The sequence below is a fragment of the Penicillium chermesinum genome, assembly GCF_028974085.1.
Source record: "Penicillium chermesinum strain IBT 19713 chromosome Unknown utg000005l:1.0-4115287.0:1.0-4118363.0, whole genome shotgun sequence".
NCBI lineage: Eukaryota > Fungi > Ascomycota > Eurotiomycetes > Eurotiales > Aspergillaceae > Penicillium > Penicillium chermesinum.
This window is the reverse complement of record NW_026695315.1, coordinates 1,019,329-1,046,224: the sequence shown is the minus strand read 5'-3', so window position 1 is coordinate 1,046,224 and position 26,896 is coordinate 1,019,329. Positions and strand designations below refer to the sequence as shown.

The following is a 26,896-nucleotide window of genomic DNA, read 5'->3' as shown; positions in this document are numbered from 1 at the left end:
TATGGACAGTCCTATCAAATGCTATCCACCGAAATATTCTATAAACTCCAAGTCAATTTTTCATGGTAACCGTCAATTCGGCATAGCCAAAAGTTGGCTTCACGCGAGACCGCTTGTGGTGCCACTTTTTCGAAGGTGTCGTTACGCCACAAACGAGATATCTACATGCCGTCGGCTGTACAGTCGGGGTACCTGGCAGGTCATGACAGAGTCAAATGCTGACAGAGGTATGGTAGCATTGACGCGCTTTATTTCTGAGAACGCTCGTAGATCCAGTCATTGAGACCAGCACGGTTTCTAACCCGGTTAGAGGGACGACACGATATATATGCCAAGGTAGGCTACTTACCGCGCAATTTCAATAGCGTAAAACTGCATACGGACACCTGATGCCAACTTGTCAGCTCTGCCTTGGAACACGCTTTCTCGCTAACTGATCGAAAGGCTTCTCACCGAAGATGGTAGTGTCCTGTTCGTATTCGACGTCCGCACGGTTGCGAATGATGGTGCCAAAATTGAAGTCGTCGATCTTCTTCTCGTACTGGTTAATCCAGTTTCGCCACTTCTCCTTGCCGGCCTTGCTCTTCATCAGGTCCTCATTGATGGTGGCTGCAGGGTCGAAATCGGGGAACTCGGCTTTAAATGATTCGTAGATTTCGTCGTCCATCTTGGTCAAGCGCAGTTGAGAGCCCTTGACCTTCTCTAGGATTGCCCAGTATGTCATGAGGTGTTCGACGGCTGATTGAGAGGAAAACAAAAGGTCAGAGCCGAAAAATGAAAAATGTGCGTTTTTAAAGCCTTCGTGGCTGGAACAAATCCAAGCTAACCTTTGACAGCGAATTGCTTCTCCATCTAATGGGAGTGTTAGTGATGACAGACCCGTGCTTCTGCAGGAGGGACGCTTACATCCTCGAAGTTCTCGGCCTCCTCTGGGTTAAATGGCTTCGACATTTTGGGCGGTTGTAAGAAACTCTGGATTTCAAGTTGGAGAGTTCAGGAAATGAAAAACTGGACGAGAGACTGAGTCGCGATGGGGGGGGATACTCACTGCCCCGCGAATAATTTTCGGCGGGCGGAGAGATAATTCTGCCGGTCATTGAACGACGTCAGCGGGGCCCGACCAACTGTTTAATGCATATGATTGGCTCCTAGCTGATGCAAAAAGCTGATTAGAGACTGGAAGAATATCTCAGGAACAAAAATGACTTCTGTGTATCGAGACATATGCCGGCGCATTGGAATAATGTATACAGTACCCATTATTATATAATATTATACATTCATCATACTAGTAGAGGACATCCTGCCATCGCCGGCAGGCCAATACACGTAATAAATCAATCGGTGGCTATATTCATATCATGCCAATATCGCATTTGACATTGTAGAATAAGAGAACCAGTACTGCAGAGCAGATATTGAATGGGATCAGTCGCTATCAGCATCGTCGGGTAATTCCTCGAATCGTCCCTCGCGTACAGCCTGAGCTACGGGGTTCTCCATTTTTAGAATACCATTTGCGCGCGCCCTGAAGTTACTTAGTATGAGAAGTTCGGCCATCTTAGACAAAATCGTAGTGACATACCTTTCGAACAGAACAAAGAGTCGCTCCGCTTCTCTCCTCCTTCTCTTCCTGGGTCATTGGTGGGCCCGTGTCCTCGGGCTCTGCAGCCCATCGTTGCCCTGTGATGGGGTTGACTTCTGAACTCACACCCTCAGCGTTTGTAGCGAAGGCTTCACTAGCATTTTGCGGGATCTCCAGTCCACGAGATGCAAGGAACCCGGCAGCAAACCCGTAGCCAATCCGGCGAGTAAGGTTCTCAGGGTTCTTGCCAGAAAGGACAAACATCAACTCCGAAATACTCGTCTTGAGATTTGGGTAAGGAGTGGTTGAAAGTTTCAATAGCCTTGACGCTAGTGTGTCTGATCGTCCAATCGGCTGGCTGCGGTCGTTATCTTCAGGCAGCAGAAGCCACTGCATGTATTTTCGCGACCCCTCAGGTGCTATTTCGTGGATGATAATGAGGGAGTGTAGAAGTGGGACGGCCTTCTCTTCTAGTTCCTCCGGGGGATATGTTAACACAGCTTGATCAAGAATGTTGATTAACTTGTCCACATTGCAGTTCTGATTGAATGTTGGGAATAGTGGGTTATTCTCCAATTTGCCTTTCTTCCCCTCCAGGTCAAGCACGGACAGAGAATTGATCAGGTAGCTGACTAGGCCATCTAGGGCCTTTGCTGGAATCTCCATGCGGCTGATGATCTTTAAAATGGACGGAATAGATGGCGAGAATGTTCCAGAGAGATCGGGGTAAATTTTTGAAACGTTGAAGATCACTTTGAGGGTGTCAATAAGAGCGAGCTCATCCATTTGAGTTAACTGCTGCTTCCCGGACTTGGGAAACTGTTTCGCGTGTCGACTCATTTGCTGCAGAAGACCGGTATTAGTATGCCTATAGGCCTCACCAAGCCTTGCGAACTCACATAGTTCACGTTATCACCCAGAGAATGATTCTTGATCAGATCGTCAAAGTTGATATTGGTATCGTACGTGATCAGGAAGAGGATGCGGCTGGCGACCATTTCATCCTCAGAGTTGTCGGTCTAAATTTGATTTTTCGATATTAGTGTCAAGCGCATGAAGCTAGTACGACTAGTACCTACCCTAAGTCGTTCGGCCAGTTTACCCGCATACCCTGTATCCACAAAGACCTGTCGCATTTTTCCATCAAGCAGCAGAGCGTTGGCAACGCATCGCAAAGCCGCCCGGCGTACATCAGGTGTCTCCCCATCTATTCCATACCGCGCTAGTATTCCGATGCCCTTGCATTCAAGTCAGAGAACCAGTTTGTCCAAAGTTAGGCGTGGTGGCTTGTACTTTACTGCAGTAGATTGGACTCGCGTCGGTAGGACTCGTGCCATGTTGACGCAGCTGCAGAAGGGTTTGAACTCTTTCTATATGCGAATTGCGAACGGTCAGAAGTGGCTCGCTCCGGGTCAGAGTACGAAGGGAAGCTCACTCACGGGCTGACGTTAAATTTTTGTCTTGCAAGTCTGTTTCCAGAGACTGCAGCAATTGTGTCACTTCTTGTAACTTGGCTAGAGGGGGAACAACAGAGTACTCGATTAGTTCCTTAACCCAAGTGCGCCTCGCATGAACTCCGTATCGATTACTCACCAGGTCCCTGCAGCTGCTGGAAGGCCATGATGTGTCCTGCGTCTGTGGAGCAGGAGCTCGGACGAATGGCAGATACTATCTTCTAATGCGGCCGGTAATAGCCGTAACAGAGGCTAGCGTGGTATAGAAATGGGCGACGAGTCACCGCAGTACGGAATGCGGGAGAAGTTGTCGACGCGGGGAAGTTGACCTAATACCGTCATTGGGGAAGCTCGGCAGAAGGGCTCCTAACCCAAGCTGTCGCCTCTGCGGAGCTCTGCGGAGCTCTAGTGGCTCTAGCCGTCAGTGCACTCGGAATCCCTCAAGCGTAAGTCCTGGCCTCAGTTGATTCCGGTAGACGCGTTTTGGGTTTGCGTCTGCAATATCCTTGTCGACACAATATGTACCGACCCCGGGTTTTTAAAGTTCTGTTAAAGTAAGGCCTGAGGCCGCCGTTGACCATCTTATTATGTATAGTGCTCACGATAGGCAGCGCGAAAAAAAAAAAATTCAGGAAGAGGAAATGACAAACATAAGTCTTCAAGGTCTCTCAATGTAAGAGGTAATCTTGATATGCGATACTACCCTTTTCGAGCTTTGTACAACTCGCAGCAGAATCGAGAATCAGGACGCGTGCCTGAGGCCAGAGTCGCGGTCCACACTTGACACTTTACGCGACTGCGCGACTCGGAGGCGCGTCCGGGCTCCAGTTTTCCCGAGCCCTGGCCTCAGATCTCTTAGGCGCTTCTCTACAGCAAGAAACCATAGGGAAATGCTCTATTTCCCTTCCCACTGTTCCTTCCCTACCTGAACCTGGGAACCATGGTGGAGATGCTGGGTCCTATTCCTGCTCGTCCACCAACGCCCCCACGGCCTGGTTCTCGAAGCGAGAAGGACGAGACCGACACGCCTATTCCCATACTCACACCCGGAGAAGCGTCACACACAGCAGTCTCATCGAAAGCCCCCCCTTCAAGTCGAGGTTCGAAGCGAGTCACCTTCTCCCCCTTGGCTGCACACCTCGATCAATCCGAATGCGACCCCGTCGAAGGATGGCAAGGCCAAGGACAGCCCATTCAAATCCATCCTCAAAGAATCCAATTCCCCGATTCCTGTATGGTCACCGAACACCAACGACTTCACACCCGATTCCCTTGCGATGCTCCTCGAGTCTGTGAGCCAACAACTTGCCAGCGGCTCCGTTACCTCCCGACTGGACGCCTACATGCAATTTTTCGGGGCATTACGAACGTACGATGGCTTGCCAGCTGTAAATGATATCAAGGGAAAATTAAGTCTTATCACGGATTACATTCAACGAGATGTGGCTCAAGAATTGGTGAATGCCTCACCATTGGAAACCAACCTCGTCACACAAGCATTGAAGCTATCAGCTGCTTTTGTTTGGCACACGGACATCGCATCAAACCTGTCCGACGACTTCAAGATTTTTCTTCTCGATCACGCTATCGCTTCCCTAGAGCAGGCAAAGGCGCCAAAATCCGTTTTGACGCACTACATGTCGATCCTTTCAACACAAAATTTTGGCCCCCGTGTATTAACAAATGCTCGGATCACAAAACTTCTCACTGTGTTAAAAGACTTGAGCAATCGAGTTCCCGGGAAAGCTATAATTTCAAGCCGTCTTTCAATCTACCAGCGCCTTCTTGCCCAGTCAGAAGCCCACTTCATATTGTCCTCGTCGCTGTGGGTAGAACATCTTGTCACGGGCGTCCTGAACCACGTGAAAGAGACAAGAACCAGAGCGATATACTTAGGCTTCCAAGTCTCTGCCATTGCGGGACCAAACCAGGCTATTTCAAAGACAGTTCGCGATATGTTTGATCGACCGCTAGACAATGGGCAGAAAATGGTTACCGAAATTCGAGAGCGTTTGTCGCGCATGGTGACTCAACCGGATGCAGGGGTTCACGTGCCTCAAGCATGGAGTGTCATTGTTCTTCTATTGAGAAGTAAAAAGTGGAATTGGGACCAGTGGGAGCATTTCAAAGAATGGGTGCTGATTCTTCAAAAATGCTTCAATTGTAGCGAACCTGCTATCAAATCCCAGGCAATCCTTGGGTGGAACCGCTTTGTGTTCGCAATTGGCCCTAATGAGTCTACCAGTCCCAGCCTCCTGAGGATGCTGGGCAAGCCCGTCATCTCCCAATTCGAACGGAAAAAGTCCGATAAATCCGCTACACCTACGCCGCTTGCATTGGGCAGTTACCATAACTTGCTCTATTATGCTTTTCGCCCATCTGCGCCCCGTGAGTTTCTAAATACTGCTTGGGATGAATTCATCGCGAATCCATCGTTTTCCATATTCTCATCACAGCCAGCCTTAAGTGATAATACATCGCGTGTTTTGGCGAGCATGTTGTGGAGCGCCCAAGCCAAACTTTGGTCAGCAAATCGTATTTACGAGGCAAAGAAGGTTGAACCAGAAGAACTACCTTCTTTTGACCCGCAATGGGTGCGTTCAAGGATCCCAAATATCTTGGCTGTATATGAATCGTTGTTCAGAGCTTCAGTCTGGGATGATGATGAAATTCATAAATCGGGCATTGCTCTTTCCTGGGTCAGTTTGTCGAAAGCTTTGTGCATAGCTTCCAGTAAGGAAATCACTCCGTCAACTGAGACTATGCAAGTTGTTGCGAGTTTACTTGGCTTGCTGTGTCGGCTATGGATAATTGGCCCGCTTTCCCTGAATGCACCATCTGAGGGTGGTGCCGAGATTTTTTTTCGAGAGATTCAAATATCTGTCCACCACAATGATTTCCTCACTGGGAGCAATCCCATTCACTGAAAGGCTTCTGTTGAAAACTTCCCCAGGAACATTCCAAACGTCAAATACCCCGATCCACCGCAATTCCACCTCAGGTACGGACCTGAATAGTCCGATTCTGCATCTTTTAGAGGCCGTTCGCACCACGAGTCTCATCTCAGCTCCAACATTGTCATACACTCAACTTGTCGAGGGAATCATTGGAGCTTCCTCGAAGGGTAGAAGCTCCCGCGGATCCCGCCTTGAGCTACTGCAGCAGTTTTCGAACTTGGGGAAATCTCAAACCACAGTATCAGTGCATGGAACTCTTGATGCTGTCCTGTGGAAGGCGAGTGCGCGAGCAGCAGCAGACGCATTGCAGTCTATTCCGATCGAATCAGCTCGTGAGCGAGATGGTTCGGTATCAAGTGATTACGACAACGTTACAAAAATCCTCCAAGCTGGCCTCGGGTTTCCAGATGTTCACCAGGACTGGTCCCACCTTCTAGGTTCCTTCGGCCGAGTCGTGAGAACAGAAAAGGGCGACCAGGCATTGCCTGGCTTGATGATCGAGCCTCTGAGCAAGGAGTTGAGCACACTCGACGTTCAAGAAACATACATGCCCTTGGCGTCTCTTCTTAGTCATTCTCTTTCCATTTCCTCTTGGCCTGAGACTGGGAGTACACATGCTGCATCTAGTTCCGAACAACACTCGTCACCATCAATTCCTGTGAACCTGCTTGATGCCGTGGGGAGAACATTGCACTCTTCCTATGATCATTTCAGTGTCTCTGAAACACTTGGCCTTGCGGGGTTCATCGAGTCCCTCACGTCCTTTCTGGGCTCTGGTTCATTGCCATTTCGCATAACCGTTTTGGAGATCCTCCAAACATCACTCCGTCCCTGGGTGCAAGATGAAAAACGCAAATTCGATGTACAGCTTGGGGTCGATAGCCGTATCTTGACCGCGGTAAGTGGCCAAGATCTGATTCGTTTGCATTGGAACTAATAATTCTGTAGTGCCGAGCCATAACATCTGCTGTGTTGAATATTCTGCAGACCGGGTGCTCTGATATTCCTTCAGCAAAAAGATTCGAAACTGCCATTTGTGCTGGTCTGGACTCACCTCATGCTTCCCGATGCAGCAAATTCGTGGATTTCTGGCAGTCTACAGCCCTAGATGTCGACGAATGTGGTCAAGATTCAGCCCTTTGGCGGTCGCTACAAGCGGCGAAGAGCAGACTTGTGGCAGATCAGACCGCGATAATCACGTCTTCCATTGATCAGCAGTATCTTCATATCAACTCGTCGCCTGTCATTGGGTTTCGAAAATCAGCCTGTTGTCGAATCGTCTGAGTCAAAAGAACCAACTTTGCCAGTTCAACCCCCACTCTCTGAGGAGTCCATTGAGCAGGAAGATTCGAAGTTCCAGAATGTGCACAATCGTCAGGAAGTCTTCAAACTCATTGACGACATTCGCTCTTCGTCTCCCGGAAATACACCGGGAGGGCTAGGATTCAACACTCCTGTTCATCTGCGAAGATTTCAGGGACTATCTATGCATGATGCCCCTCTAACTCCCACACTTGCAGCAGCTGAGAATGAAGACGGCTTTATTGGATCATCTCCCACACCCGCAACCCGCGACCCAACTCCTGCATCACATGTCGGGGCTTCGGCACTGGGATCTCGTGACGTGATAATGAATGATGCCAGCGACATTCCATCCTCCCCACCTGAAATTCATTCCAACACTCCCAGTCCACGCAAGAAATCCCGACGTTCGAAGGCAGCCCGAAAGAAGGAGAAAAAAGCCTTGGCCCGGAGAGCAGCACTTGAAAACGGCACAAGCAGCAACCCAATTGCCATTTCTGACTCGTTCGATCGCCCTCAGGCTGAAACCCAAGATGCGAGTGATAGTAGCATGTCTTATCAAGTGGACGAAAGGCCTCCAAGTCGACGTACTCGATTAGCCCTGAGCCAAAGCATAGACAATGTTCAAAACACCGACCACTCTGAGGCAGCTGGAACCCCCATCAAGCCCACTGAGGCACTTCCTGCGTCCAGTTCCAAGTCCAAATCCAGGTCAGCATCACGAAATAAGAAGCGGAAGGCAAAACGTCAAACCGATGAGAACCACTACCCTGGCTCATTGCCTGTGACACCGACTCATGCTTCTGAATTGGTGGAGTCTTCCAGCGATGACCTGGAGGAGCAGATTGCCTCGCAGCTTGTACAAGATCTTGAATTGGCAGTCGACCAAACCAGTCATGGCCAGAGCCCGGACATGACCTCCCATGAACCCACCCAGCCCCAACCTTCGAAGAAAGCATCCAGTGGAAAGAAGCGAAAGCGAGACGAGGATTCCCAATCAAGCTCGCACAATTCTACACGCCGATCAAAGCGACTCTCTACCGTGAATGACGTCGACGCAATTCTCGTTGACGACCCCGAGGCTACACAGTCCCAAGAGCCCGATGTTGCGATGGCGTCACAAGCTGAACCAGTCCCACGACCACCACCCTCGGCTACTCGCCGCTCGACTCGTGGTTCACAGCGAAAGGAGGAAGCGGCCGCGGCTGAAGAGCCTATCCCTATAATATCTTCTACTGACAAGACCGCTCCTGAACCTCTTCCACCACCGGAGAATTCAGTCACAAACGACAAGTCAAAAGACCAAGAACTCTCTCAGCGACCGACCAAGCGATCGCGTAAATCTCTTCGCGGTCCAGAGCAATCTTTTCCTGTTTCCACTGCAGATCGGCCTACCACTGCTTCAACAACCCATACTACCCGCAATCGTAAGAGCCGCTCAACACGCCCACCGCCAAGTCAGCAAGTTCCTTCTCAGGAAGAATCTATTCAAGTAGAACCGCCGACAGAACTGCCAGCAGTGGATGCCGAGAGCATCTCTGCACTGATGGTTGAAGAGCGTGTCCCTGAAAGCTTTCTCACGTCTGAGGCTATGCCAGATACTACCATGGATCCTCTCATTTCTACGGAAGAGGCCACAAACTGTCAGGTCACCGGGGTGGATCTAGCGACTGACACTGTGTCAGCCCCTTCGGAGGTCCCTATGGAGATGGATGTGGAGCATGTACTCGAAACAACAACCCAATCCCACCCCCTCGAGCAACCAGTCGACGAGCTCGCCGCTGGCACTCAATCTGAGCCCAGCCCCAGCCGCGAAGAAATGTCTAGCGAGGCTGGTATTACATCCTCATTGAAGCATCTCCTCGAAAACATGAAATCAGCCAACTTGAGTCCTGCTGGTCTTCGTGAGATTGACGATCTTCTTTTCAATATTCGCGTTGAGGCGCACGACGCATCACGACGCTACAATTCCGCATAGCGATGGCGTTACTGAAACATACACTGTCGAATTTTCCACTTGGCATACACCCTCCTTGTTGTTTTTATTCCCGCGTGCATATCACATACCACATGATCCATAAAAATAAGGCGCGGTTTTTGCATAAATATACTCTCGGTATTGAATTGAAGGCTTTGGTCCGAATGAATTTCTATTCTGAATGTCTCATCAATCCCTTTGTAAAAACCACTTACCTGATGTCATGTAGTATCGCCAACCGTATAGTGGAGACCCCGCTCAGGCCACCCAGATTGCTTGTACGCGTCCATGACTCAGTAGCAACTCCCATCCCGAAGTCTCCAGCTGCTGCACCTCATTCCACTACACCCCAACAATAATGTCTGAAACGAATCCAAATAGACAGTTAACCAAAGCCGACGTCCAAGTTGAACAGCTCCAGCAAAATGACTTCGAGCGCTTCTTCGACATCGGAATTGCTTGCTTCGTCAAACAGCTAAATGATGGTTTTTGGATCACCATGCACCCAGGCTACGACACAGAAGCAGGCCGCAAAGCTGCAATCGCACGGCTCGTGGCCAGGTTCAACTCAGTCACCACGAATCATGCCGGCCAGCCTAACACCATCTTCCTCAAGGCAACCGTCCCGTCACGGACACAACCTGGTGCGCGCGAGATCGCCGGCGTCGCCATCTGGGACCAGGCCTCCACCGTCGAGGGCCATGGCAACATCCCCATTCCAGACCTCGCGGAGGCCATGGACTTGAATGCGCTGTATCCTGAACAGGAGGCGGAGCAGCGGTATGCGCGGCAGCTAGACCGGTCGTTCCGCAAGCGCCGAATTGAGGTTGTGAATGAAGCCTCAAGTGCGAATCCACCGGCGGTCTTTGTGTTGGATCTTTGTGAAGTCGATCCGGCGTTTCAGAGGCTAGGAATCGCGACGAAGCTCGTGGAGTGGGGGCTTGCTGAAGCGAGGGCTCGTGGGGGCTTGGAGGCTGTGCTGGAAGCGTCGACGATGGGGAGACATGTTTATCGGAAGCTGGGATTTTATCAGGATGGCGAGTGTGAGTACATTGTCGACGAGGAGTTCCAGGACCGCAGCAGGCCGTCTAATATCTTTATGCGCACTGGGAGACTCGTGTAGGTGGATACTGGGTGATTTTTTTTTTTAGATTTAGTATATAACCTAACGCCGTCGAATATTACTAGATTGCCGGAATAATTCGCTATCTTGCGACCTTGATTTATGTAGCATTGCGATTTTTGTGAGGTCATAAACACCTTCATAGTTCTAGATCGAAAGACAAGACGAAGAATGCGGGCAATGCAGTAACAGGTACCGCAGGTGGGGCCAAGATTCCCCCCGCCATCACTTGAACCCTCGCAACAGTTCGACCTTCCAACCTTCAACAACCATGGACCGTTCAAACAAACCCTCTGCCATCGGGCTGGGCAAGTCCCTTCCCCAACCCACCGTCTCAATCCAAGACAACACCGTTGAAGCCTCCCTCCCCACCGGCGAATCTGTCACAGTCCACCTTTACGGTGCCACCGTCACCTCGTGGAAAGCTAATGGCCAGGAACAGCTGTTCCTCAGCCAAAAGGCTCACTTAGACGGCTCAAAGCCCATTCGTGGAGGTATTCCAGTTGTTTTCCCGGTACGATCGCTCCCCACTTCCCTCTCGAATCCCCCTTCTTACGAAGCTATTTGCTAACTATGGTTCTTCCGGCTCACAGGTCTTCGGCCCTCCCCCCAAGGACCATGCCACCTCGGCCCTGCCCCAGCACGGCTTCGCCCGGAACTCAACCTGGGAGTACCTTGGCAAGTCATCGTCGGAGTCCGCCGACAGTCAGGGTGATATGACCGTGAAGCTTGATTTTGGCCTGTCCCACACCTTGCTGAGCGAGGAGTTCCGGAAAGCCTGGCCGTACGAGTTCGCGCTGGTCTACAGCGTGACACTGAATAAGAACTCTCTGATGACTGCGCTGGAGGTACGCAATGAAGGCAAAGAGAACTTTGATTTCCAGGTGCTGATGCACACGTACCTGAGCGTTGAGGTATGTATATGCGCTTTCTGCCGGCGCTACCGGGCTATGGCGTGCATTGCTAATATAACTTCACTTTTTCTAGGATATCTCCGCTGTTCGCGTCAAGAACCTTGAGTCTAAGACCTACATCGACAAGACCCAGAATGCTACTTCGCACACCGAGGCTTCCAATGCGCTGGCTATTACCGGGGAAACAGACCGAGTCTATCAGGCGCTCGACCCGGCTGTTCCTATCATTGTCTCCTCCGCTGCGGATGACAAGCCCCTGTTCTCGATTACGCGCGAGGCGCTAACAGATGTGGTGGTGTGGAACCCCTGGATCGAGAAGGCCAAGGGCATGGCCGACTTTGCGCCGGATGAGGCGTACAAGAACATGATTTGTGTGGAGGCCGGATCTGTCTCTGGATGGCAGACCCTTGAGGCTGGGGACTCCTGGGAGGGTGCCCAGAACATCAAGTCGCGTCTTTAAACGGCGATGGCTGCGTAGTGTTGAGCGGCTGAGGGCGGTTCGCCTAGACGATTCTGATGACCCAGAACTTTGCTTTAACTTGGAAGTTTCAAAATGAATAGAAGATTTGATATCAGAAAACCGGATGCCCCCATTTTTACAAGCTAATAGTATATCCAGGATCGCATTCGTAAGGTACATTTTCGCATAAGACTTGAACGCTAGACCACAAGGCCACACCGATTAATCGTAACAAAAACTGAATGACAGACCAGCATATTTACCTTGGAACAGGCCCTCACGCAAGCATCAATTATAAGATCATCGTCGGAGACTCAAGGTGTCGACTCGCAAAAGCGGGATGCTCTGCCAGCGGCGGAGCAGCAATACTTGCAACATCAATGAACGAGCGCCGCCCCTCTTTACCCGCCTGCAGTGTGCTCAGCCTTTCCGCGGCTTCGAAGCTATACTGTGGACCCTCATACTCTCTCCTCCCCGGACCAACCACCACAACCCCATCAACACCATCAACCCGGTAGTAATCACGCTGGTATAGTTCATGTTCTGCACGGTCACGGGCAACTCCAATGGGAAGCAGAAGAAGACGACCGTGACGAGAATATAGATAAGTGCCACGATGTTCACCGTCATCCCCAGCTTCTGACCCATGTAGAATGGCCCAGGGACCATGTTCCGGCGGCAGGAGAGTACGTGCGGGAGAATAGCTCCAAAGTAGGAGAGTGAGCTGAGGACGATAAACGACGATATCAGCGCCTGAAAAGCCGTTGTGCTGCCGATATATATGCATCCGAGGCAGGTCACTAGTGTGCTCATAGCGACAGTTGCCCGGACGGGACAGTTGAGCGTTGGGTGGACGTGGGCGAAGTAGCTGGCGAAGGGGGTCGCGTTATCCCGAGCGAGACTCCACCACATACGGCCACCGGTCACGAACGTGCCGATTAGGGTGGGAAAAGTTGCGAGGAAGAGCACTGCGATCAGGGCTATTGCGCCGGCGTTGGAGCCGGTTGCTTGTCGGTAGATCTCGGCTGTTGGGAAGAAGCCGATGTTGCTGGAGTAGACGGCGTCGAGGTCTCGGATGGAGTAGAAGAGGGCAATCAGATAAACGAATGAGCTAATGAATGCCGTGAGCATTTGGATCATTATGCCTTGTGGGACTTTGGTTTCTGGGCTGGGGACTGGAGACGAGCAAAGGGAAATTAGTCGACGGCTATTTCTGATAGAGCTTGGTTTTGGGTACCTTCTTCAGATAGATGGCTGATGCAGTCGGGGACTCCAACGGCAAACGCTGCATTCAATAGCCCTGTCATGAAACATACCCCGTCTGACCACCCGCCGGTTTTGTTGTGGTATTCCGTCCAGACTTGGGCGTTCGAGGCGTATCGCGTGGGCATTACCAAGAGCACCACGATAGTCGCAAGGAGCCCACTCATGGAGAGTGCTAGCGCAATGCGGTTGATTAGCGGGATGAACCGATTTCCAAGGCAGACAATAGCACAGCAAGCCCAGTTGACTACCTGGAAGCAAATAAAGACCTGCCAATTCTGCCACCTGACGCTTGTATTGTTGAGTAAATACATGGCAACGGCCTCGTTCCCCAGCATGGAGCTCATCGAAGAGGCAGAGAGTAGCCAGGCGCATGCATTCAAATATCCTGTAAAGAAGCCAGCTCCACGGCCTCGATTGCGGCTCAGAACAGATGACCAGTAGTATACCCCGCCAGCCGAGGGCATTGAAGAGGCGAGTTCGGCTAATGAGGCGGAGATCGCTGTGTAGAATATGCTCACGAGAATGAGCCCGTATATCACGGCCATGGGGCCTCCGTTTCGAAGAGCAGCGACAATCGTTCCTCCGGTTGAAGCCCAAGAGCTGGAACGTGTTAACGCGATACAATTACACTCCAGAAGGAACAAAAAAAAACATACTTTGCGATCACAATTCCCAGGCTAGTCAGGCTCCATAGCCCGAAGTTTCTCTTTAGTTCCTGCTTGTGCCCCAGTGCAGCCTCGAGGCGCACTTCATCGATCTCTCCTTTGATCTTCAGGGGGCGTCACCCCATCTGGGGAGGTTCGTGAGGCCATAACCATCTTTTCATTCCAGCCTCCTGCCAGGCTGGAACTGTATTCAAAGGAGCGTTCGGTACTGAAGGAACGGGATATGGCCGGCGAAGCCCTCTCAATGATGGAGGAGAACGATTAAAAAGAAACGCAAGACAAGACCTCTTCAGCGGAGAAAAAATAGGGCAAATGCACCTTGAACCCCCCAGAAAAATATCATGCGAGGGGGGACATCCCCGATCTCCATATGGCTTCCACGTGCATGGGGCGCATTCCTGATCATAAATCTACGAGATCAGGCTCCTTTTTCCGAGCGAGGGGCTATTGAGCCAGAGACTGTGCTGAGAGGGTGATTGGAACTAAGCCATGGCGGCTCGCATAAGAAGCTTTGTGTCCACTCTATTGAAGGCTGCCGTGGCGGCTATTGGCAATAGTACAAAATCTTGCGCCAAGCCGACCTGTAGATTCGATACTAGTAGAAGCCATGCAGGATGCCGATCGAAGCAAGTGTGGCGCACAAAAGGCGAATCGGAATTCTCGACAGGCTCTCGAGGCCTGGCGAGAATGTGAGCTGTTGAAGTTGGTGGCTCGCCACGCATGCAAGGGGCTTGGTCTGAAGAATCGACGTACGACATTTTCTGTCGACCAGGCGACATTTAGTCTCCTAGATTTCATAACCATGAGACTGACATCAATCACAAAATAATCTATAAGCAAGTAAAAAGTCAAGGGACCGCATGCTCAAGACATGCGCTCTCTACTTCCACTCGAGTGAGCGGGTCAAGTTGCGAGAAATAAATTCCAGAAGAACATTTCATCTTAGAAGTCGAAGTTGTATATAAGTTCACCTTAAGCCTCCACGGGGTGTCTTCAACATATTCCAAAGTCCTCCACGGATTTGAAAACCAACCCCACCATGCGCTGTCAATGGCTTGCCGTCCGTTTTGCATGGTGTGTGACGGCACAATCACCGGATCGACCAATAGGGATACCTATAGAAAACACATCAGTGTTGAATATTGTTAATTTTCACGTCCAAAATCCCAACCTGTCAACGCTGTCTCCCGGCTGCATACCTTCACTAATGAGGTCTGCCAAAACATTATGGATGAAGAATATTGTATAATCGCAAAAGCCTCTTTCAAACCCCGCCAAAGTAACATGAGGCTGGTTTCGACTATTCCAGGGATATATCCCAAAGGGCTTCAGCGTGGGCACAGGACAAACCTATCGTGGCTCCAGGTGAACCTCTGCCGCTAGAAAGGGCTTTGCACAGATCTGCTGAGCGGGATCGGGTCCCAATGACAAATAAATTTGGCATTAATACCAACGGGCCCATGGTCCGATGGCGTTACTCGTCTCTGAAATCCACAACCGGTGTCGTGGATATCCAGAAGACTACGAAGAGGCTTTTGTTTTTCAAGGCCCGGATGTGTGAGGATCTCCTCTTAACCATCACACCGCAATTGGAATTGACAGAGTTGAGATTGCTGGATTGACTACCTACGTATATTTTCGTTGCCATTGAGAGAAAAGAGTGGAATTGTTCATTCAGTAGAGCTTCTGCTTCCCAGCGTTGGGTTTAACAATCTCGAGATTGGCGGATATACCGATCAAGTGGGCGTGCTGCAACTGAACGGAACAAACCACCCGCTCGTGTTTCAACTAGCCGAGACCCTCAATGTATTCATGAATTCCATCTCACGACAAGCCGGATATATCCTCGAACATATTGACAGAATATTGAATACATTCAACAGCGTTTATTACGGTCCTGACTGTTAAAGACGCCGACGAGTGAAATCTCCAACCATGCAAAAAGTATCAACGGACGATTCATCTACAATTAATATCTGTTTGGCAGACCCGAAAGATGATTACCATATCTTGGGAAGACCTTGATGGTGACGACTAGTCACGTACAGAACTCCCACACGGAGTCCTTGGTTTTGGTGGCTTTCAAACTACATGGACAACAACTATAGCCTCCGTTGGAATTCACTGCCGAGGGTGAACATGCAGAGTACGTCCTGAACATATTCGCGAATTTGCATGGCGAGGTTGCCTACAAAAAGTGTATTGATGATTCCCAGGGCCTTCGCTGATCCGAAAAGAGCCCAACGCTGGAGGGGGGTTGGCTTTTCCCACGGTCGGCCAGCACAAGCTCTACATCTCCACCTCCGGCACGGAGAGCAATGTGAGTATCGCTCTGGCCGGGGCTTAGAATTAGCGGCAAGCCCAGCTTAACGTGGATTATTTTTATTGGTGGGCAGGCCGCGTGAACCATGGCTAGAGTAGGCGAAGAGCCTCTTCCAAAATTTCCATATGAGAGAGCTAACTGGAGGATTAGTTGGGTCAGGGGAGAATGGGCCATCCGCGGGGCTGTCCAACTCCTTGTACGTCCGTCCCTGTTTGATGTGGGCCCGTTGCATCGAGCACAGCTAAATCGGAGAGAGACATAGGGCCGGTAGACGAAGCAAAGGATACAATTCAGACGTGGATGGGCAGGTTGGTGACCGCGTGAAGGGTGTGATAGGGTGATGTTGGATTGAAGCTGCAGGCGCCAACGACCAATTCGGGGAAGTGCGGCGCAGCGAATGAATGCCATCGTAGAAGCGCCGAAGGCCTTAACAGAACCCCTCCACGTGCATGTGCTCGAGTTGGCTGAGCCAGGCAGTGGAAAAGAATCGGGCCTGCTTCTCCCTTCTTATCGACCAATCCTGCTATGTTCCGTCTTATCATTGGTGGGCGAGGTCTCAGTCATCGTTGCGTCGTCACGATGCTAGTACGAAGATCAACCTCGGCCACATACAGCTTGGATGGAAGAAAGGTACGGAAAGAGCTCTCCAAGCTCTGGATCTCATCAGGGTCAAGGCTATTTGTTTGTACCCAGAGAACAAGGTTCGAATGGCATGAAGTATCCAAGCAATTTTAGCCGCATCGGGAACAGAGCAGCAGTTCACGTTCACAGAATAAGGCCGCAGGCGCAGTGAAGACGGACAGGGATTAAAACCCCTCAGTTTCGACCCCACCCAACAACCAACACAATCAACCCCGCTTCTGTGGAAGACAAACAACATAGGAGACCTGGCAGAGATAAATAATAGACGATTCCGTGCAAGGCAACGATGAAGGCTGTTGTACTGTTAACCCCGTTCTCGCCATGTCCGCCATCAAGGTCGCCATCGCGTCCAATTCCATGGGCAAGTCCGTCGCCGGGCACACCATTGAGAGAAAACTAGAGGCTGCAAAGGCACATGGCTTCGATGGCGTCGAGGTGGCTTTTGAATGCGTGGAGGCCAATGCTACCCAGTTCAACACCATGGCCACTCGCGATGACCGGCTCCGCGCCTCCGCGGCCGACATCTATGAAAAGGCCCAATCGCTGGATTTGAAGCTCATAGCATTGAACCCATTCAGAGATTTCGATGGACTGAGGAATCCACGGCAAGCGAACGCTCGGTTACAAGAGGCTGATCTCTGGTGTCAATTATGCCAAATCATGCATATTCCCATAATACAGGTATGATCCACTGCCATGACATCCATTCGCGAAAGCTGACCCATGCTTAGGTCCCCACGGCTCTGTACCCTCTCGAGGAATCCAAAGTCACGACTGATGTCTGCGTGATAGCTACCAACATGCGCAAACTCGGCCGGCTGGCAGAGAAATATGACCTAAAGATAGGCTATGAAGCGCCCTCGTGGGGAATCCATAAGAGTACATGGCAAGAAATCCAGGAGATTCTTGCGCGTGTCAACCTCCCGAACGTCGGGCACTGTCTTGACACATTCCATATCGCCTCTAAAGAGGCCGGGGATCCATTCAACGCATCTTCTCCCATCCGAGGCTCGGGATTTGATGACCTTTACCGCAGCTTGGATGAGCTCAAGAGAACGGTTAGCCCCGAGGACATCGTTTACCTGCAGTTAAGCGACGCGACGACGGCAGATCAAGAGCAGAAGGGGTATCCCAATACCGACCTCGACCAGCCCGCATACATGACCCAGTCAAGGAATTGCAGGGTTTTCCCATGCGAGGAACGTTTGGGAGGCTCCTTACCCGTGATGGAGGTTGCCAAGGCTGTCTTTGACATGGGGTATACTGGCTGGGTCTCCATGGAAGTATTCCACAAGGACATGTTCCATGAGGGAAACTCGTGAGTTCTTTTTCTCAACTGAAATCAGGGTTTTCTGTTAACTTTGTTCAGTGTTCCAGATGACTGGGCGAGACGGGGAATGGAATCTTGGAAGAACGTTGCCCTTCGCTGTGGGCTTGACCGCCGTAAGTAAACCGAAAGGGGGGGGTTACTTGGCAAAGCTAACGGATTGCAGGCGCAAAGATCTAATACAGGAATGCGGGAGTCACAAAAACGAGCGTTGCCATATAAGGAGAAGTAATAGTTGCATTGGAGCTTCAGAGCAAAATAATCTAGGTCAAGAGAATAGCGATGGCATAATTCAATCCTTCCCTCTGATGTGACACGGTAGCCGCCGGTCAAGAATGGTGCGGTGCATGCGGATCTCTGCAAAAATCAGGGCAAGGGACAGAGTCCACTCTGACGCAACGGTATTTAACACTACTGTCGGGATCAAAGCTGAGTGGGATGGACGCTAGTCATCCAAGACATAATTACGCAGTAGCAATCTGGCAAACTGATAATGAGAGCATCCTAAATAACCTGCTCGAAGCCTTAGATCAACCGTAGAGGACATGCGCTTATGAGCCGTTCATACACAATGAGATCTCCAAATCTCTTGCTCATATATTTCTGAGAAATCGTACCTATGCTTGGCAGGAATGTGGCTACCTAGGTAAGTTGTGCAATTATAATATCGGCCGCATGGACCATCCCTACTCTGCAATATGACCTGTCAACTGGCTTCTGGAGAACGTAGCTCAGGGTCCAATCCCGAACTTATTGAGATCGTGCATATGATTGACAATGCATCAGCCCGGTTTTCGGGAGCCGATGAAATCTTTGTTGGATGCTACCTTTGCCTAACTTCCCACTCTACCATCCCGGAAAGAGGGAACTTCGGTCCTAGTAAGGATGTATGTCGTAGGCTGAGTCAGTGAGTTATAACAATGACAAAATGTATTCAAGATGCTTTTTATAGTGGGTTGGAAAATAGAAACAAGGGAGGGGGCTAGCCTCCCGTCCACTTTCCTTGCCAATAATGATCTGCATTCCGGCACGAACTGCCATCAATCAACTTTTGACAGTTTTTGCACCACCCCTTGCATGGGCTTTCGAGCGGCTCCTTGCTTTCAGAAGCTCTGATAATTTCAATAACGAAAAAAAGAAAAAATTAATGCCGAGATACTCCAAAGGGTCTCTCGAGTCTATCTAAAACTAGCTTTCAGCTAAAGCTGGGGTTTGTTTCAGTCCAGCGACTGCGATGAAATCTCCTTGGCCCGGCCAGCTTTAGCTAGCCCTAGTTGCCTAGTCACTTCTAGAGAGCGAATGGGCACGTTTCTGAGAACTTTGATACTTCATTCGCTTTTCTCGAACTCGCTGTGTTTCTTCAGAGGATGGCCATATTTTTCTTTGGCTATATTGGAGGTTAACATCTGAGGTGCTAGCGGTACAAGTCTGCTCTTCCCCCCAGCATGGGGAATGTATCGCCCACTCCGCATCAGCTATTTCTGGAAGCTGTGATATTTTGGAGTATAGCAGTGGTTATTTATGCTGGGAGAATGTAGGACGAGATGAAGTGGATTCGAAGTCTCATGCTGATGCAAGTGTAGGGCTTCACGAATTATTTCCCATGGATCAATCAAAGGGTTGTTTTGTAAGATTGTTCCAACTCGTTATCGTTATGACACTTTCTGATCTTAGTATTTTGGAAATACCAGGGGACGATTATATTATGACTGCCACTTTTGTGAGAGCAATGTTTCTATGGTGTCTTTGGAGTGGACTTTTGCTGACGAATGTCCACAGATAATCTATACCGCACTCCTCGTCTTAATCCAAATTTCAGCTCGCTATGCAACCAATCTTATGGATCCTAAAGACTACAGCGCTGTTCTGGCGGACCCGAAGCAGGTTAGCGACCGAATCTTTGGAAGCAAGATCGTGATCGGATTAGAGCAATGCATGCTTTTTTCGACATGGGGCGTCAAGACATGCATGTTGATATTCTACTGGAGGCTAACCCAGAGTCTACGGTCCAACCTCTATATCAAGATCCTGACCGGATACGTGGTTCTCGGATTCGTAGTCATCATGGTCACCTACTATGCCGTCTACTGCCGCCCGTTCTCTCAATACTGGGCTATGCCCGTCGAAAACATGCAATGCGCAACTTACCAGCACTACTCGATAACCCAGGCTGTGTTCAACATCTCGTCCGACGCAATCATGTTCGCCATCCCGATTCCTCTGTTAATCCGCGCCCAACTCAAGAAACACCGGAAGATTCTGCTCCTGTGCGTGATGAGCCTCGGGCTATTCACCATCATTGCCGCCATCCTGAACAAATTCTTCAACTTTGCGTCCCCGTTGACGACAACGTACCAGATATGGTATATTCGCGAAGCGAGCACAGCCATATACGTTGCAAACCTCATGTGCTGGTGGCCGCTCCTCCGCAAACTCTTCGGCTTCAAGGCATTTTCCTACAATAGCAATCGGCGGCGCGAGGGACTGAATAACGGGAACAAATTCAGCAACAGCTCCGCGGCCAACTCGCAGTCCCGCCCCTCTTTTTCCTTGCCCAGGGCGCTGCAATTCATTCGGCCGGGCGTGAATAAGGCGGGGAAGCACACGCCAGGAGAGCAGCAGACTGCGATCCATCGATCAAGCGAAGAACCCATCACACATGCTTCGCGTGATGGGGATACCGTTGAAGCCTACCAGCTGGATTATTGGAGTTCCCCTGAAGCACACGGGGCGAACATGGAACACTTGAGAGCGATGAGCCTGGATACTCTTTCTGCGTATGAGAGTGCGCATTCGAAACGATCCGAGGGGGGGTATGGTCATAAAGGGATGGGCTGTTAGATACTGCTGCTGAGCGAAGATCCTACTACGACAAAAAATAATGCCTACAGTCCCTCCTTACATTATCAACCCCATACTGTATTTAAGTCCATTCAAGCGGGGCATATAGATGAAGCCCGTGGTTCATATGGACGAAAAAGGGCTATAGAGTGGTAGCTGACCAGGCCAAAAGTCACCTCTTCTGGTACTCCTCGCGCCGATGGTCAAGGGGTTACGATGCCATTTTCCCATTTCCACATGAGTCAGATGGCGACCCGGGTTCGAATCCCGGTCGGCGCAAGAAAGATTTACTTTTTTTGTTTTTGCTATTCATTTCAGATATCCATCCGAGGAACGATCAGAAGCATATACTAGGTCAAACAGAGCAAGCCAGATCAATAATAGGCTGTAGTGCAGTCACGATCGTCGGAATGGACCCGCGGCTAGGTCGGCACTTCGCGAGATTGCGGGGACGATGGTGTCAAGTGGGTTCAATCTTTGCCATTCGGAGCCTTCTCCACCGTCAATGAGTTTCTTTAGACCTAGAATTTTTCGTTAGATAAAACTAATCCTCCATAAACCGTCCCAGACGCCCATCCTGTATACTTCGCCCCGCTCGCGTGTCACCCCCGGCTTGGCTTAGATGGGCTCGTCTTCTCCCGAACACTCGGGCCGGCCCCAAGCAAACATCTCCGAGCCATCCAACGACTTCAACTTCCGTAGATCCCAGGAAGGGGAAGCCCAGACGCATCATGCGAGCAAGCCCAGTCACGTGGCCCCGACTATCGTCACCAGCGGGATAAATACGCCCGAAGTTGAACATGCCGATGCCGAACTCAGGCCCGACTCTAGCACGCCGGAGAAGCCTGTGACGTGGAGTTCGTTGCCCAAGAAAGGGCAACTGGCTATCCTGACGCTGGCACGGCTGTCCGAGCCGCTTACGCAGACTTCGTTGCAGGCATATCTCTTCTACCAACTGAGGTCGTTTGATCCGTCTTTGCCCAGCGCAACGATATCAGCGCAGGCTGGAGTCCTACAGGCTAGTTTTACTGCGGCCCAATTTCTGACAGCCTTTTGGTGGGGCCGGTTGGCGGATACGGAATGGATGGGACGGAAGAGAGTCTTGTTGATTGGCTTGTTTGGCACTTGTATCTCCTGTTTGGGGTTCGGGTTTTCTCGCAACTTTGCAACGGCGGCAGTCTTCCGGACGCTGAATGGGGTGTTGAATAGCAATGTCGGTGTTATGAGGACGATGGTCTCGGAGATCATCGTTGAGAAAAAGTATGCCTTATCCAATACGTCTGGAAAGAAAAATTAAGCTGACAAGTGGGAAACCAGATACCAGTCGCGCGCATTCTTACTCCTGCCGATGTGCTTTAATATCGGTGTCATTATAGGCCCAGTGCTCGGCGGCTCATTGGCTGATCCAATCAACAGCTTCCCAGGTATATTTGGCCCTGGATCCTGGATTGGTGGCGAGAATGGCGTCTGGTGGATGAAACACTGGCCCTTCCTTCTTCCCCAATCTCTTAAGTGCTGTGTTCATTCTTATGTCCTTTTGCACGATCCTCTTTGGCCTTGAAGAGGTAAGCCGCTCTTCCAATCGAGCTGTTCATACTCTACTAATCACGCATCCAGACCCATGAAATCGCCCGCTACCGCCAGGACTGGGGCCGCGATGTCGGCAAACGAATCGCCCGCTCCTTTACCCGACGGCCACAGCACTACCACTCCCTCACCGTGGCCGGTGAAGAAGGCCTGTTCGTTGACGAGAGGGTGGAGATCAATTCCGCACCAGCAAGCCCCACTGGCTCTCCCAGGCCCCTTCCTCGACCTCGTCAACGCCCGCCCTTCAGCCAGATTTTCACCCGCAACGTCCTCTTAACCCTCTTCGCCCACTTTCTGCTTGCAGCACACACAAGTGCCTTCAATGCGCTGACCTTTGTGTTCCTGCCGACTCCTCGCGCACCCGAGGGCTCGAGGACCGATTTCTTCCACTTTGGTGGTGGCCTTGGGTTACCATCTGCGCGGGTCGGTCTCGCGACGGCTATCATTGGGTTCATTGGTCTTCCGCTGCAGATATTCGTATATCCGCGTGTACAGGGGAAGCTAGGGACGCTTACTTCCTTCCGCTTCTTTCTTCCTTTCTCCCCCTTGGCTTATATACTGATGCCGTTCCTGGTTGTTCTACCGCGAGCTGCGGCAATTGTCTGGCCCTCCTTTAGTCTGGTTGTAGGGCTGCAGGTTTTGTCGCGGACCTTTGCGTTACCGGCTGCTATTATCCTTGTGAATAATTCTGTGACAGATAGTTCGATTCTAGGAACTGTCCATGGAGTTGCGCAGAGAGTCTCGAGTGCGGCCCGTACTTTGGGGCCGCTGCTTGGTGGTTGGGGTCTTGGACTGGGCTTGTCTCATAATATTGTGGGTGCGGTCTGGTGGGCCTTGGCTGCAGAGGCTCTCCTGGGGTATGTTGTTCTGTGGACCATTCGAGAGGGCAAGGGGGTTGAGCCTCAAAAGTTTGATGTAGAGGAACTTGAGGAGGAACTTGACAGATAGACAGTCTTGTCTCGCGTGGAGTTGACATTGCATAGCCATTTAGGATTTGCTCATCTAAAATATGATTCGCCTTATTTTGATACATCGCTAGATCAATGGACCCCGTCAATAGAAGCGGCTCTCCCGAGCGATTTTCATCTGATGGATTGGGCACTGTCCAGCAGGAACACGGTCATCGAATCACCAATCGATATCTTCAGAACACCGGAGTAATGAAAGCCCGCAGAGCACCCACCACATCTCCATCATTCGCCCTCAGAAGCTCCGTGGCTTTCACCTTGTTCAGATCAAGCTGGTCAATCTGACGGGGAAGACTGTTATTATGGAATCAGACATCAGACTAAGGAACTGAACTCACCAGCAATGTTACATCGGCGGCATCGATTTTGACTGTTTTCTTGACCTCGGCCTTCTTCTTGCTTTGCTTGCTCTCCTTTTTAACCCCTTGCCCAGAAGTCATCTCCAGACGGCTCATTGCCTTTCCCAAAGCCTCCTGGTCTGCAGCCCCGGTGCCCTTCGGTGAACTTGAGTCGGCTATTTCGTTCTCGTTGAGGGAAGACAGAGCGGCAGCTGCTTTGCGGTCTTCCGCGTTGACTGGAGGCTTCTTTTCGACCACATCAGGGCCTCCCGTGGCGGAGGGGATTGGGTCTGACATAATGAAGTCGGCTTTTAATGTGTTGCAAGGTACAATGAGGAGTATATGTTATTGATAAAGGGCGAGACGCAGAGCGGGGCGGGCGGGGCCGAGGCGTGGATCTGCTAACGTCCCAATACGAATTAGTTAGCCTTCCAGATGTCTAATGCTGCCACAGTGCATGCCATCCGCTTCAGGCACCAAGATGACTCACTCGGAGCCGTGAATAAGCGCGTCTGCGAAGCTTTGTGCTCAATTTCCAGTGTGGTCTTTTCTGCTCATGAGCTGCATTTCATCCGTCTTTCGCTGATCCAGCACTGCTCCGATTTGAGCACTCACGACTCTTCAGCCGACTCATCGCCTTTCGAGGCTCAATTCCATTTTTATTCCACAGTCCCACCAGGCGGGGTAATTCGTGAACTGACGCCATGGCGGACTGGACCCCCAGTTGTATGTGCTGCATATCTCGCGGCATCTCTTCGATTCCTCATGCCAACGATCTGACCGAACTTGACCTATCACAGCTTGGACCACGAAGCCTATCAAGCAGGATGTCGTGTACGAGGACGCACAGGGAGTGAAGGATGCTCTCACGAGACTCCAGAAGCTCCCCCCCGCTCGTCACTACTCAAGAGGTGCGGCGCACTACGTTCAGTGGGACCTTGCATTGGGTTACGCTAAACCGCTCTTCAGATCGCGAATCTCAAGGCTAGCTTGAGAGAAGTCGCTCTGGGCAATGCCTTTGTCTTGCAAGGCGGTATGTCGTCCAATTGTCCGAGCCCTAAAAGCCTAAACTTGTCTCATCTGAACAATCCTAGGGGATTGCGCCGAGCTATTCGACTACTGTAACCAAGAGATGATCGAAGCCAAAGTGAAGCTACTGCTTCAGATGAGCTTGGTCCTAATTTGGGGTATAGTCATACCTTACCACAGCTAATGAACTCGCGGTCTAACGAGGTATCCTAGGCGCCAATAAACCCGTTATCCGTATCGCACGAATCGCTGGTCAATTCGCAAAGTAAACAACCACTTCCTCAATCACACAATTTGAATCGCAACAACCAGCTAATCTCTGAAAAAAAAAAAAGACCCCGTTCTAGTCCAACTGAGACCGTCAACGGAGTCGAAATGCCCTCTTTCCGAGGGGATAACATCAACGGCTTCGATGCCGATCCTGAAATCCGTAAGCCCGACCCATCACGCCTCGTGTCGGCCTACTTCCACTCCGCTGCAACTCTCAACTACCTGCGTGCATCGCTCTCTTCCGGACTCGCCGATCTGCATTCCCCACTCGACTGGGGCCTCGGCCACGTCATCACACCGGCTATCAAAGAGCAGTACAGCAAGATCGTAAGCGCAGTCAAGGATGCCCTCCGTTTCATGCGCACAGTTGGAATCGACAAAGACCGTGGCGTCGAGACTGCCGACATCTACACCAGCCATGAAGGCTTGTCGCTTGAATACGAACAAACACTTACACGAAATCTCCGCGACCCCATCGAGCGTTCCGCACGGAACATCGGCAGCGCAGAGCCCACGTCCAGCTTCTATGCGACGTCGGCTCATTTCCTCTGGATCGGTGACCGCACACGCCAGCTCAACGGCGCACACATCGAGTTCTTCCGCGGCATCGCCAACCCCATCGGCATCAAGATCGGGCCCTCCATGGCCGCCGACGAGCTCGTCGCCCTCCTGGACGTGGTCAATCCTCGCAAGGAAATCGGCAAGGTCACCCTGATCTCCCGCTACGGCGCGAGCAAGATCGCGCAGTTCCTGCCCGGTCATATCGCGGCCGTGAAGGCTTCAGGCCATGTCCCTGTCTGGCAGTGTGACCCCATGCACGGCAACACACAGGCGACCCCATCAGGCGTTAAAACGAGACATTTCACGGATATCCTGGCAGAGCTAAAGCAGGCGCTGGAGATCCATCGCGCTGCTGGGTCGTTCTTGGGCGGCATGCATCTCGAGTTGACGGGCGAGGCTGTGACGGAGTGCGTCGGCGGTGCGGCTGGATTGACCGAGGATGGGCTCGGTGAGAGGTACACGACTTTCTGTGACCCTCGATTAAACGAGAAACAGGCGCTTGAACTGGCGTTCCTGGTGGCTGGTTTCTACCGCGAGGAGGAAGGTCAGTAGAGGGGTTTCTACGCGATATCTTGATCAGATAAGATATCGCAAAAAGTTGATGAGATTTGGTCGTCATTTATTCATAGACTTGTGAATTACAAAGAATCACTTTGAAAGGCCCCTGTTGGTCCCTAGACTTTTTCTCCAAACTCCATAACCTCCAAATCATGACGGAAGATGGGCCACAACACCATTCGAATGTGGTTTTGTGGCAATGAGCGGCTTACTTTTTATTCTGGCCTCCAATTTTTCCTCCTCATACCTTGGTGGGAAGTTAGAAACCTAGTAAGACTGATATTCCATCTGTACCGGGATGACACGGAGTATCAAGCTTCTCTTCCCGCCTGCTGTATCTTGCTGTATAACCAAAAAGCTATTTCTCCAGTTCCCATAAACTCCTGTGAGACCTGTGTATATTTATTGTCAGCGCTCCTCAGTCTCGCCACTACGTTTGCTTGTTGCGGGAGATTCGTTATTCCAGCCCACAAATCAAGCTACTAGTATAAGGCATCTTGACCTTCAGAAGTCCCCATACGGACCTTATTGCAACCACTCCTTAGGATTGATGCCTCCCATCGCGTCTGTCGGGATGTGATCCTTTGATCTCGAGTCTAAATGGCCCGTGCATGGGTCCACTTTCCCGGAGCCTCAAAAGGCTTGTTTCACTTCATAAGCGCGCGCATTTCCAGTAAAGTAAGACATGGTATCCGGTACCCTCTAGGCTTGTCTCAACAGATGCATATGACCGGCAATTGTCTCCAAT

General features: G+C 50.9%; 11 protein-coding genes across 11 annotated transcripts; 7 read left to right on the top strand and 4 right to left on the bottom strand.

Annotated features, from left to right (window-relative positions):
* Positions 1 to 248: 248 nt before the first annotated feature.
* On the bottom strand, positions 249 to 951 carry N7468_006540 (polysaccharide biosynthesis domain-containing protein; the record flags this gene model as incomplete). The annotated part of the gene is made up of 5 exons (XM_058475836.1): positions 249 to 297; positions 350 to 386; positions 454 to 702; positions 828 to 852; positions 907 to 951. The coding sequence occupies 5 exons, from the start codon at positions 949 to 951 to the stop codon at positions 249 to 251; spliced, it is 405 nt and encodes a 134-aa protein (XP_058328726.1).
* A 477-nt stretch (positions 952 to 1,428) lies between these two features.
* N7468_006539 (synembryn) lies at positions 1,429 to 3,206 on the bottom strand (the record flags this gene model as incomplete). The annotated part of the gene is made up of 7 exons (XM_058475835.1): positions 1,429 to 1,560; positions 1,586 to 2,428; positions 2,485 to 2,604; positions 2,665 to 2,823; positions 2,845 to 2,932; positions 3,033 to 3,099; positions 3,179 to 3,206. The coding sequence occupies 7 exons, from the start codon at positions 3,204 to 3,206 to the stop codon at positions 1,429 to 1,431; spliced, it is 1,437 nt and encodes a 478-aa protein (XP_058328725.1).
* A 773-nt stretch (positions 3,207 to 3,979) lies between these two features.
* On the top strand, positions 3,980 to 9,276 carry N7468_006538 (uncharacterized protein; the record flags this gene model as incomplete). Its single annotated transcript, XM_058475834.1, has 5 exons — positions 3,980 to 4,034; positions 4,135 to 5,886; positions 5,951 to 6,894; positions 6,945 to 7,238; positions 7,261 to 9,276. 5 exons carry the CDS (start codon positions 3,980 to 3,982, stop codon positions 9,274 to 9,276), a joined length of 5,061 nt encoding a protein of 1,686 aa, XP_058328724.1.
* Positions 9,277 to 9,634: 358 nt separating this feature from the next.
* On the top strand, positions 9,635 to 10,399 carry N7468_006537 (GNAT family N-acetyltransferase; the record flags this gene model as incomplete). Its single annotated transcript, XM_058475833.1, has 1 exon — positions 9,635 to 10,399. The coding sequence occupies one exon, from the start codon at positions 9,635 to 9,637 to the stop codon at positions 10,397 to 10,399; it is 765 nt and encodes a 254-aa protein (XP_058328723.1).
* Positions 10,400 to 10,670: 271 nt separating this feature from the next.
* On the top strand, positions 10,671 to 11,773 carry N7468_006536 (D-hexose-6-phosphate mutarotase; the record flags this gene model as incomplete). The annotated part of the gene is made up of 3 exons (XM_058475832.1): positions 10,671 to 10,913; positions 10,993 to 11,313; positions 11,387 to 11,773. The coding sequence occupies 3 exons, from the start codon at positions 10,671 to 10,673 to the stop codon at positions 11,771 to 11,773; spliced, it is 951 nt and encodes a 316-aa protein (XP_058328722.1).
* Positions 11,774 to 12,065: 292 nt separating this feature from the next.
* N7468_006535 (putative choline transport protein) lies at positions 12,066 to 13,584 on the bottom strand (the record flags this gene model as incomplete). The annotated part of the gene is made up of 3 exons (XM_058475831.1): positions 12,066 to 12,182; positions 12,254 to 12,948; positions 13,011 to 13,584. 3 exons carry the CDS (start codon positions 13,582 to 13,584, stop codon positions 12,066 to 12,068), a joined length of 1,386 nt encoding a protein of 461 aa, XP_058328721.1.
* Positions 13,585 to 16,990: 3,406 nt separating this feature from the next.
* Positions 16,991 to 18,176, top strand: N7468_006534 (sugar phosphate isomerase/epimerase family protein; the record flags this gene model as incomplete). The annotated part of the gene is made up of 4 exons (XM_058475830.1): positions 16,991 to 17,350; positions 17,401 to 17,987; positions 18,039 to 18,112; positions 18,163 to 18,176. The coding sequence occupies 4 exons, from the start codon at positions 16,991 to 16,993 to the stop codon at positions 18,174 to 18,176; spliced, it is 1,035 nt and encodes a 344-aa protein (XP_058328720.1).
* A 1,557-nt stretch (positions 18,177 to 19,733) lies between these two features.
* On the top strand, positions 19,734 to 20,837 carry N7468_006533 (uncharacterized protein; the record flags this gene model as incomplete). The annotated part of the gene is made up of 1 exon (XM_058475829.1): positions 19,734 to 20,837. One exon carries the CDS (start codon positions 19,734 to 19,736, stop codon positions 20,835 to 20,837), a length of 1,104 nt encoding a protein of 367 aa, XP_058328719.1.
* Positions 20,838 to 21,459: 622 nt separating this feature from the next.
* Positions 21,460 to 23,372, top strand: N7468_006532 (putative MFS multidrug transporter; the record flags this gene model as incomplete). The annotated part of the gene is made up of 3 exons (XM_058475828.1): positions 21,460 to 22,097; positions 22,155 to 22,368; positions 22,455 to 23,372. The coding sequence occupies 3 exons, from the start codon at positions 21,460 to 21,462 to the stop codon at positions 23,370 to 23,372; spliced, it is 1,770 nt and encodes a 589-aa protein (XP_058328718.1).
* Positions 23,373 to 23,568: 196 nt separating this feature from the next.
* On the bottom strand, positions 23,569 to 24,027 carry N7468_006531 (huntingtin-interacting protein K; the record flags this gene model as incomplete). Its single annotated transcript, XM_058475827.1, has 2 exons — positions 23,569 to 23,673; positions 23,731 to 24,027. The coding sequence occupies 2 exons, from the start codon at positions 24,025 to 24,027 to the stop codon at positions 23,569 to 23,571; spliced, it is 402 nt and encodes a 133-aa protein (XP_058328717.1).
* A 407-nt stretch (positions 24,028 to 24,434) lies between these two features.
* N7468_006530 (3-deoxy-7-phosphoheptulonate synthase class II) lies at positions 24,435 to 26,142 on the top strand (the record flags this gene model as incomplete). Its single annotated transcript, XM_058475826.1, has 6 exons — positions 24,435 to 24,456; positions 24,531 to 24,655; positions 24,700 to 24,763; positions 24,825 to 24,917; positions 24,973 to 25,024; positions 25,095 to 26,142. The coding sequence occupies 6 exons, from the start codon at positions 24,435 to 24,437 to the stop codon at positions 26,140 to 26,142; spliced, it is 1,404 nt and encodes a 467-aa protein (XP_058328716.1).
* Positions 26,143 to 26,896: the final 754 nt, after the last annotated feature.